The sequence below is a fragment of the Budorcas taxicolor genome, chromosome 8 (genome assembly GCF_023091745.1).
Source record: "Budorcas taxicolor isolate Tak-1 chromosome 8, Takin1.1, whole genome shotgun sequence".
Classification (NCBI taxonomy): Eukaryota; Metazoa; Chordata; class Mammalia; order Artiodactyla; family Bovidae; genus Budorcas; species Budorcas taxicolor.
Window position 1 is genome coordinate 42522316 of NC_068917.1, and position 12269 is coordinate 42534584.

The window sequence follows — 12269 nt, forward strand, 5'->3', positions numbered from 1 at the left end:
GTTGGACACAACTTAGCAACTGAGCACACAGGCAATACTCTCACATAGTTTCCTAGTGTTCTTAACCTTATCAACATTCCTCTAGGTTCTGTATGGTCCAGCCCTTGCCTCATCACCTACTAACTCTTTGAGCTCTAACCATACTGACTCTCTTCATCCTCCCCATGTTTCTTTCTGCTGCAAAGCCTCTTCCATGAGCCTCTACTCTCCATCACTTACCTCTCTTCACCCAATAAATTCTACTCATTTTTCAGATCTCAAAAGTTACATTCCTTTCCTTTTCAGGGCAATTATATATTTGTAAAAGACTCTTGATGAAGGTGAAAGAGGAGAGTGAAAAAGCTGGCTTAAAACTCAACATTCAAAAAACTAAGATCATGGCATCCAGTCCCATCACTTCATGGCAAACAGATGTGGAAACAATGGAAAACACTGATAGACTTTATTTTCTTGGGCTCCAAAATCACTGCAGATGGTGACTGCAGCCATGAAATTAAAAGATGTTTACTCCTTGAAAAACAACCTACGACAAACCTACACAGTGTGTTAAAAAGAAGAGACATTATTTTACTGACAAAGATCCGTATAGTCAAAGCTATAGTTTTTCTAGTAGTCAAGTATGGATTGAGAGCTGGACCATAAACAAGGTTGAATGCTGAAGAACTGGTGCTTTTGAATTATGGTGTTGGAAAGGACTCTTGAGAGTCCCCTGGACTGCAAGGAGATCAAACCAATCAATCTTAAAGGAAATCAATCCTGAATATTCATTGGAGGGACTGACACTGAGGCTGAAGCTCTAATACTTTGACCACCTGATGTGAAGAGCCAACTCACTGGAAAAGACCCTGATGCTAGGAAAGATTGAAGGCAGGAGGAGAAGGGGACAACAGAGGATGAGATGGTTGGATGGAATCACAGATTCAATGAACATGAATTTGAGCAAGCTCTAGGAGATGGTGAAGGACAGGGAAGCCTGGCGTGTTGCAGTCCATGGAGTTGCAAAGAGCTGGACATGACTGAGCAACTGAACAAAATATATAAAATTTAACAAAAGTCTGGATAGAATATAGGAGAGCCTCAGTAAGTTTAGAAAAAAACTGAAAGGTTTAAAAATACAATCAGAATACAAATACTTCCTACTTTACCTTCTTCTGTCAACAACTGTAGCTAAACCAAGAGCCCTACTAAATCTGGATTACAATTTATATAAACACCAGTGCTACTTGATTTGACAAGGCTTTGAAAGCTTGTCTTGAAACCAAAAGAGTTTAAGATAACAAAATACAAAAAGTTTTTCCACTTTGATTCCTAGAATAAAGGACAGATATACATCCTTTGCTAGACTATAAGAATGTATAGTTTCTTGAATATGATGAATCTGCTTTGGTATCATCTGTGATGGGAATTAGCTAGATTTTGTTAGAAACACTAAAAATTTTTCAAAAGTCACAAAGTTATTAACTCCTGAAGCATGGAAACATTATTCTTGATGCTTTTGTTATACTGAAACTTTAAGTGTTAGTCACTCAGTCACGTCCAGCTCTTTGTGACCCCATGGACTGTAGCCCACCAGGCTCCTCTGTCCATGGAATTCTCCAGGCAAGAATATTGGAGTGGGAAGCCATTCCCTTCTCCAGGGGATCTTTCTCATGATCTGGATTGAACCCAGGTCTCCTGCATTGCAGGCATATTCTTTACCATCTGAGTCACCAGAGTAGCCCTGAACCTTTAAGGTAGCCTAAAATTCAGGCTCTAAAAGCTTCTGAAGTTAAGTCTTATCTTACATACCATTTTTGTACCATAACATGAAATCTGCATCTTATTATTACAATTGGAATAGACCACTGTGAACTCTAGTATCTGCTTAGCTGTGTAGGAGTCTAGTGATATGAGGTATATATCTCCATTGCTATGTTAAGTGGCCTTGGCCCTGGTCTAGTGTTTGCAAATTCAACAGGGTCTCCTTTACATACTTTTCATTCTCTACTCTCTTCCTTTTGCAGACCTAGGATTTCAAGGAGCAGATGAGGAATGAAACAGAAAAACCTTCTCCATTTCCTTTACTTTCTGTATTGCAACACCAAAACCACAATGCACAATCAGGATCTGGCATAGCGAAGGCTAACTGTCTAACACATACACATGCACAAGGAGATGCACAAGCACACAGATACAGGCACACACGTGGACACGAAGGCTCGTTCTCACAGACACAGATGCACCTAATACACAGGCACAGACACACAGAGACGTATTGTACAGGTATTTTTTTAAGTCTGGGAAAGAATAACACAGGTATTATTTTATGTATTATACTAGTCAGATAAGCATACTCTACTGGATATTTCTAGGAACAGAGCAGCTTATTTCATTCGGTAAAGAACAAATTATTCACCTGTTCTTCCATCAATCCCGAAAACCTTAACAAAAAGTAGAGTTCCTTGATTATTTTTCAGAAATAAGCAATGAGAGAAAATTTGGAAAACATCAGGGAATTAAATTACATTAAGAAGGCAAGCTAATCAGGCATGATTTGCTTCAGTACAGTGATAAATTATTTATCTAATATTAAAAGGTCATGGTACCAAAGACAAACAAAAAAATAGATAAATTAGGTTACTTCAAAATTTAAATTCTTGTGCTGCAAATAATACTTTCAAGAAAGTAAAAAAAATCCACAGAATAGGAAAAATATTTGCAAATCATATACATGAGAACCTACATCAGGAGACTTGTATTCATAATATATAAAGAACCTTTATAACTCAATAGTTTATACTGAATTGTATAATTAAAACAAGTAAACTTTATGTTATATGAATTATATCTCAATAAAGCTGTTTTAAAATACCATGGAATCTTATAATGAATGTTTAGTATCTATACAGTTTTAAAAGTAAATGAAAAATGAAGCAGAATTTTGCAGATGCATTTATATTCTGGTAAAGATAATCAAAGAAATACAATTACTACATATTCACTGGTTTTAGGACACTAGATTAAATAGGCAGGAAAAAGAATAAATAGATGATGCAATTCCTGACCTCAAAGAAACCATAATCTATAATGTGCCAAGATTTTTACAATATCATGTCTCCATAATGTTCCACCATAGCTTAAGTCTAGAGTTGGCTTCATATTTAAAAATTCATTTTCAATAGCTCAAAGCTTCTCTGTTCTTCAACTATGTCCCTTTCAATTCCTTCAGTTTCTACTGACAACATCTATACTCACTGTGTTCTACTATGGTCTTGCTACACCAGATATTCAACAAATAGTTGTTAAATGAATAAATGAATGAACAAATGAATGAGTAAGTTATTATCCTAAGAGGTGTTTGTCTGGATTTTAATAAAGATCAAGGCCTTACTGGAAAACAGAAACATTTTTGTTTTTTCTTTAGATGTTGGAATCTTTAAGGTAACTTCAGTGAGTTCCTGAAATCATTCCCTATGGCCGGCCTACACCCTTAGATGTAGTAGACATTAAGGACTAATAGGCTAAGGACTAATAGGACTAAGGATTAACAGACATTTGAAAACAAAACAAGAATACCTAAAACCAAAGAGGGAAACATAGAAACTGATAACCTGCAAACTGGGTATTTAACACGAGGGCAGTCATAAAAAGAGGGACAAAAGCCAGTTACTGAGAGAAGGATTTCTAGGAATAAAGAGAATTTTAACCAGATTCATGACATATTCAAACTTAAAATCAGGTAGGTATATATAATATGTAAAACAAATGTTTAGTCTTCAAACTTCAAAAAAAAAAAAATTAAAGCATCCTTACAGTAGTCATATATAGCTTCAAAAGGAGTAGAAGTCTTATAGCCATTAAAGCTGGGCAATAGGAGTAGCATTTCAAAAAATCATATTAGACATGACTGTCAGAATTCAAGATGCAGAAGAATAATTCTGAGTCTGTGGATCACATGTCTAAGAATCTGCTGGATGTGTTATAACATGAATAAGGCCTAAGGAGCTAATGTAAAACCTGACAATAACTGATAACACTGTATTATATAACAGAAACTTGCTAAAGGAGTAGAATGTAAGTTCTCACAATAAATAAATAAATAAATATTTATGTGAGGTGATAGATACATTAATAAAGAGGGAACAGTTTTACAATATATAGGTAGATGTACACTTTAAATACCTTATAATGTTATATGTCAAGCGTACAAAAATAAACTCAAAATGGATTTTGAATTAAAAGTCTAAATGAATTAAAAGTCTAAATGTAAGACTGCATACTATAAAATTCCTCAAGGAAAACACAGGCAAAAAATACCCTGACATAAATCATAACAGTATCTATTTTTTGGTATTCATCTCTTAAAGCAAAGAAAACAAAAGAAAAAATAAATAAATGGGACCTAATGAAACTTAAAAGTTTTTGCATAGCAAAGGAAACCATCAACAAGATGAAAAGACAACCTACTGAATGGGATAAAATATTTGCAAATGAAATGAATGATAAAGGATTCAGTTCAGTTCACTCAGTCATGTCGGACTCTTTGCAACCCCATGGACTGCAGCGCGCCAAGCTTCCCTGTCCATCACCAACTCCCGGAGCTTGCTCAAACTCACATCCATCGAGTTGGTGATGCCATCCAACCATTTCATCCTCTGTTGTCCCATTCTCCTCTTGCCTTCAATCTTTCCCAGCATCATGGTCTTTTCCAATGAGTCAGTTCTCAACTCATATATACTCAACATCAGAAAACCTAACAACCCAATTAAGAAATGGGCATAAGAACTGAATAGACATTTTCCCAGAGAAAAAATGCAGATGGCCATCAGGCACATGAAAAGATGCTCAATATTGCTAATCATCAGGGAAATGCAAATTAAAACTACAAAGACATGTCACTTTGCACCCACCAGAATGGCTATTAGTAAAAAAAAATCACACAAATATCAAATGTTTGTGAGAGAGGAATGTAGACTGGTACAACATTGTGAAAAATAGTATGGAGGCTTCTCAAAAAATCAAAATTAAAATTAACATATGACACAGCAATTCTACTCTTGGGTATAAATGCAAAAGAAACAAAAATACTAATTTGAAAAGATACTTGCACCCAATGTTCAAGCAGCAGTGTTTACAATTGCCAAGATATAGAAGCAACCCTGTGTCCATTAACAAATGAATGGATTAACAAGATGTGGTATATACACACCACACACACAATGGAATACAACTCAGCCATAAAAAAGGAAAATTTGCATTTGCAGCAAAATGGATGGACTGGCAGTGAATTATGTTAAATGAAGTATGCCAGACAGAGAAAGACAAATAGTGTACAGTATCACTTATACGTAGAATCTAAAAAATACAAAAAACTAGTAAACATAACAAAAAAGTAGACTCACAAATATAGAAAATGAACTAGTGGTTTCTGGTGGGGTGAGGGAAAGGAGGAGGAATTCTATAGAGGTAGAAGGGAAAAAGGATTGTTATGATAACATACAAAATCATTTGTTTGAAACTTCTGAAATTCTAAAGCACCTATGGAATGAAAAATTTTTTTCATTTAATTTTTAAAAAACACCAAAAAATAAATACAGGCAAACTGGAAAAAAACAAGTAAGTTATACAAAAACTATAACTAGTCATACTCATATGGATTTGCATAAGAAAATTACCTGATAGAGCTATAGATGTCCAGTGGCGTTTGATTCTTTTCTTTGGCTATTCTCATCATATCTAACACTGCCATCCCAAGACATTCTTCCTGTGTTTCATGAGTCACGGGTACTTTTATCCATCCATGTAAAAAATCATGCCGCCACTAAAGTAAAAACAAAATATAGAAGAAAATACTTCTTAAGTTTCACTATCACATTTTAATCTATTATTGTATTTTAATCTATAGCATAACTTTCAGAACATATACATTTAACAAGGTCAACTCCTCCCTTGATTTTGAAACACTGCCATAAAGTTTTAGTCTAAGTTCTTTTGCAAAGATTTAAATTAGGTTCCCAATTATCAGCCTATTTCACTGATTCTACCTTCAAATTGTATCTTTAACATCAAAATTACCTAAATTAGAATAGGTATTAATCAATTAAATATGCACTGAGTTCCAAATATGCTCAAAGTATTGTACTAAGGACTGTTTTGGCTACAAAGAAATATAAGATGTAGCCACACCCTCCAAGGAGACTAAAATGTAGCCAGGAAGTGAAACAAGTGAAAAAAAAAAAAAAAATTACAATGCCAGACATTGTATAGTGAGTACCACACAACAGATGATTTAGGAACTTTAAAGAAGTTGAGATTATATCTGGCAGCAGTAACTAGGAAAAGTTTCGCAAAAAACATGAAAATTTCATGTATTCTTTGAATATGAAGAAATTTGTAAAATATATTTATTCATTTATTTATTTGGCTGCACTGGGTCTCTGTTGTGTCACACAGGATCTGTGGCTCAGCTGCTGCAGGGCATGAGGGATCTTAAGTTTCCTGACCAGGGACTGAACCCATGACTCCTGCACTGCACAAAGTGGACTCTTAACCACTGGATCACTAGAGAAGTCCCGGAAGAAATTTTTGATTAACACAAAACAGGATGCAGAAATAAAAGAAATGACACAAAAAGCAAGCACAAGGCATGTTCAGAGATGGAAAGTAGTTTGGTTGGAGCAGATAATTCATGTAAAGTGAACGAGCGAATTAGGCTTGGAAAAGCAAGTTGGGGTCAAACTACAGGTACTCTTCAACAACTGGATTCCAGAAGCAATAGAGAACCATTTTCTTAAATGTATCCATTTCATAAAGTATCTTTTCTTAAAGCATCATGCCTGTTTCACTGGTAGAAGCAGCAATAATACAAGGACTTTAAGAAAATAGTGTATTCAAGGAGACTCTTGAAGAGGCTGCAATAATGGTTCAAATATGAGAGAGTAAGGCTTTGCTGTATAGAAGAAAAAACACTAAAAGAGTCTGAAAAACCCATTAACTTTATAATTATATGTAAAAGAATTAAGAAAATGGAAAAACAGAAATTCTAAGATTTTGATCTAGACAATTTAGGGACACAGATAAAATTAGACTAAATATGCAATGGGAGCAAGGTTAAAAGTACCAGTACTCTAAAAATAACAATTTTCTTTATAAGAAAGGTAAAAGCCATAATAATGGCTGAAATACCAACCAAGGCTTAAACTAAGAGAAAAGATCATCCATATTTTATACACATATCTCCCTTCTTCCATATGATAACGTCTCATGAAATTAAGTTTTACATAAATTTAAAAAATAATTTTATTTTTAAAAATTAATATGCACTTAAAAGTAGGAGAAAGTAGTGAAAACCGCTAGACCATTCAGGTATGACCTAAATCAAATCCCTTATGATTATGCAGTGGAAGTGAGAAAAAGATTTAAGGGCCTAGATCTGATAGATAGAGTGCCTGATGAACTATGGACGGAGATTCGTACCACTGTACAGGAGACAGGGATCAAGACCATGCCCATGGAAAGAAATGCAAAAAAGCAAAATGGCTGTCTGAGAAGGCCTTACAGATAGCTGTGAAAAGGAGAGAAGCGAAGAGCAAAGGAGAAAAGGAAAGATATAAGCATCTGAATGCAGAGTTCCAAAGAAGAGCAAGGAGAGATAAGAAAGCCTTCCTCAGTGATGAATGCAAAGAAATAGAGGAAAAGAACAGAATGGGAAAGATTAGAGCTCTCTTGAAGAAAATTAGAGATACCAAGGGAACATTTCATGCAAAGATAGGCTCGATAAAGGACAGAAATGGTATGGACCTAACAGAAGCAGAAGATATTAAGAAGAGGTGGCAAGAATACACGGTAGAACTGTACAAAAAAGATCTTCACGACCCGGATAACCACGATGGTGTGATCACTCACCTGGAGCCAGACATCCTGGAATATGAAGTCAAGTGGGCCTTAGAAAGCATCACTACGAACAAAGCTAGTGGAGGTGGTGGAATTCCAGTTGAGCTGCTTCAAATCCTGGAAGATGATGCTGTGAAAGTGCTGCACTCAATATGCCAGCAAATTGGGAAAACTCAGCAGTGGCCACAGGACTGGAAAGTCCGTTTTCATTCCAGTCCCAAAGAAAGGCAATGCCAAAGAATGCTCAAACTACGACACAACTGCACTCATCTCACACGCTAGTAAAGTAATGCTCAAAATTCTCCAAGCCAGCCTTCAGCAATACATGAACCGTGAACTTCCTGATGTCCAAGCTGGATTTAGAAAAGTCAGAGGAACTAGGGATCAAATTGCCAACATCTGCTGGATCATGGAAAAAGCAAGAGAGTTCCAGAAAAACATCTATTTCTACTTTATTGACTATGCCAAAGCCTTTGACTGTGTGGATCACAATAAACTGTGGAAAATTCTAAAAGAGATGGGAATACCGGACCACCTGACCTGCCCCTTGAGAAATCTGTCTGCAGGTCAGGAAGCAACAGTTAGAACTGGACATGGAACAACAGACTAGTTCCAAATAGGAAAAGCAGTACGTCAAGGCTGTATATTGTCACCTTATTTAACTTATATGCAGAGTACATCATGAGAAACTCTGGGCTGGAAGAAGCACAAGCTGGAATCAAGATTTCCAGAAGAAATATCAATAACTTCAGATAATGCAGATGACACCACCCTTATGGCAGAAAATGAAGAGGAACTAAAAAGCCTCTTGATGAAAGTGAAAGAGGAGAGTGAAAAAGTTGGTTTAAAGCTCAACATTCAGAAAATGAAGATCATGGCATCTGGTCCCATCACTTCATGGGAAATAGATGAGGAAACAGTCGAAACAGTGTCAGACTTTATTTTGGGGGGCTCCAAAATCACTGCAGATGGTGACTGCAGCCATGAAATTAAAGACACTTACTCCTTGGAAGGAAAGTTATGATCAACCTAGATAGCATATTGAAAAGCAGAGATATTACTTTGCCAACAAAGGTCCGTCTAGTCAAGCCTATGGTTTTTCCAGTGGTCATGTATGGATGTGAGAGTTGGACTGTAAAGCAAGCTGAGCGCCAAAGAATTGATGCATTTGAACTGTGGTGTTGGAGAAGACTATTGAGAGTCCCTTGGACTGCAAGGAGATCCAACCAGTCCACCCTAAAGGAGATCAGTCCTGGGTGTTCTTTGGAAGGAGTGATGCTAAAGCTGAAACTCTAGTACTTTGGCCACCTCATGCGAAGAGTTGACTCATTGGAAAAGACTCTGATGCTGGCAGGGATTGGTGGCAGGAGGAAAAGGGGATAACAGAGGATGAGATGGCTGGATGGCACCACCGACTCTATGGACGTGAGTTTGAGTGAACTCCGGGAGTTGGTTATGGACAGGGAGGCCTGGCGTGCTGCAATCATGGGACCATAAAGAGTCGGACACAAGTGAGCGACTGACCTGAACTGAAAAGTATATCTGGTAGCTAACTTTCAAATTAGAAAATATTTTTGTATAATCAAAGAAATATACTACCTAAAAGGCACAAACCATGAAATAACCAGTAAGTACACACATACACACACCCACCCAAAACAAAGGCCTCAATATTGATAAGGCAAAACTGACTCACAGAAGGATATTTCTTTTGGCTCAATTTCAAATACTAATTTCGTCCCACTTCTGCAAACAGGCAAGTAAATCATTCTTGATTTAAAAAAGCCACAGATAACCAAAGGCTAGGTAGATTATTTTTAATAGTTTGCTTCCGTTTCATATATTATATAGGACCAGAGTATAATAAATTCTGTTTATGAGAATATCCTGTGGAACTCATGCCCAAAAGGCAATAAACATATGAAAAAATTAGTGCAGTGCTAACAACAGTGCTAACAGAATCAGCCAAATAACCATTAGAAAAAAGTACAAATGAAAGAGTCCCAAATGCCAAAGCATATAATGCCAAAATTTTAAACTAGCCTTCTTAACCATCAATAAAACTGATTCACTTAATTGACTCATTTAATTAAAACTGTGGAAAAGTAGTTTCTCATGTAGGCAGCTGACATTTGAACCAAGAAATTTTATCTACATTCAGCCATGAAAGAAGAAAGAAAGAAAACAGTTATAGTAAAAAATTAGCTATATTTAGTCTAAAACATGCATAAAGTCTAATCTGATATCAATATAATCTAAGAATAAGTAACTATTACCTTATTTATTTTCTGGGCATGGATTTAGAGAAGTAGAGATACTAAGTAATAGAAAATTGCACGTGGTAGTGTCCAGACACAATAGGACTCTATTATGAAATTATTTTGCCATCCTAGATAAGAAAAATCCCTTCTAGAAAGATAAAATTGGAAATCACCTATCATTTTTCTAGATCAAAAGTATGAGATGTCATAATACTAATATTACAGTAATGTAGCTCAATGAATAGTTTAGGAAAACCTAGCCTATCAATGGGACTTAACTAGCATGCCACCAAATAAACCATATATGCATAACAGATGAAATAATACAATCATAAGAGCAGCAGAAAGTCATAATTTCATAGTACCCTATTCTCAGAAGCTTGTTTCTCTTTCCTTAATGACTACTGAAACAAAGGGAGCTATGTAAAAGTTGGTTAACAGTCAAATGGTTTTGACAAGAGTGCCAAGACCATTCAACAGAAAAAGAATAGCCTTTTTAACAAATAGTGCTGAAAAAACTGGATATCCACATGCAAAACAATAAAGATGGACCCTTACCTTACAGCATATAAAAATTACCTCAAAATATAAGACTGTCCTTACATGCAGGTGACATGACACTACATATAGAAAACTCTGAAGACTCCACACAAAAACTACTAGAACTGATAAAAGAATTCAGCAAGGTAGTAGGATAGAAGATTAACATACAGAATTTGGTTGCATTTTTACACTAACAATGATATATCAAAGAGCATGTTAAAACAAAATTGCTTTTGAAACAAAATTTTATTTTATTCAAAAAAATAAAATACTTAGGAATAAATCTGATCAAGGAGGTAAAAGCATTATATGCTGAAAACTATAAAACACTAATAAAGAAAATTAAAGATTATTCAAAGACACAGAAAGATATCCTGTGTACTTACAGTGGAAGAATAAATGTTGTTAAAATGGTCATACTACCCAAAGAAATCTACAGATTTATTTAGCACAATCCCTTCAAATTACCCATGACATTTTTCACAAACTAAAAGGAATCATCCTAATTCTTCTGGCCATGCCATGCAACTTTCAGGATCTTAGTTTCCCAATTGGGGATTAATCCCAGCACCTGGAAGTGAAAGCACCAAGTTCTAACCACTGGACTGCCAAGGAATTCCCAGATAATATTCAAATTTATATGAAACCATAAAAGACCCAGAATTACCAAAATAATCCTAAGGAAAAATAACAAAGCAAGTGATCCTAAGGAAAAAGAACAAAGCAAGAGTCATAACCCTCCCAGACTTCAAACATTACTACAAAGCTACACTAATAAAAATGGCATGGGACTGGTGCAAAAACAGACACACGAATCAACAGAACAGAATGGTGAGCCCAAAAATAAGCCTACACACCTATGGGCAACTGATCTTCAACAAAGGAGACAAGAATAATTGGGAAAAAGTCTCCTCAGCCAAGTAGTATTGGGAAAGTTAATAGCCACATATAAATCAATATTAGAACACATGCTCATACCGTACACAAATATAAACTCAAAATGGTTTAAAAACTTCACTATAAGACATGACACCATAAAACTCCTTGAAGAAAACATAAGCAAAACATTCTGACATAAATCCTACCCATGGTCAGTCTGTCAAGGCAATAGAAGTAAAAAAGTAAAAATAAATAAATGGGACCTAATCAAACTTACAAGCTTTTACATAGTAAAGCAAAATGTAAACAAAACAAAAAGACAACCTATATAATGGGAGAAAATACCTGTAAATGATGCAACTAACAGGCTTAATTTCCAAAATATACATATAGCTCATACAATTCAATAACAAAACAACAAATAAACCAATTGAAAAATGAGCAGAAGAGCTAGACATTTCCCAAAGAAGACATACAGATGGGCGACAGGCACACGAACAGACGCTCCACATCACTCATTGTTGGGCTTCCCTAGTGGCTCAGATGGCAAAGAATCCGCCTGCAAGGCAGGAGACTCAGGTTTGATCCCTTGGTCGGGAAGACTTCCTAGAGAAGGGAATGGCTACCCACTCCAGTATTCTTGCCTGGAAAACTCCATGGACAAAGGAACAATGCAAAACAAAAATACACTGAGATCTCACTTCACATTGGTGA

General features: G+C 35.8%; 1 protein-coding gene across 1 annotated transcript in view; it reads right to left on the minus strand.

Moving 5' to 3' along the window:
• JAK2 (Janus kinase 2) overlaps positions 1 to 12269 on the minus strand; it is an 84047-nt gene that overhangs the window by 39213 nt on the left and 32565 nt on the right. Inside the window, exon 4 of the mRNA XM_052644834.1 lies at positions 5655 to 5800. Coding sequence (XP_052500794.1) covers positions 5655 to 5800 — 146 coding nt within the window. The remainder of the gene's footprint in view (positions 1 to 5654; positions 5801 to 12269) is intronic.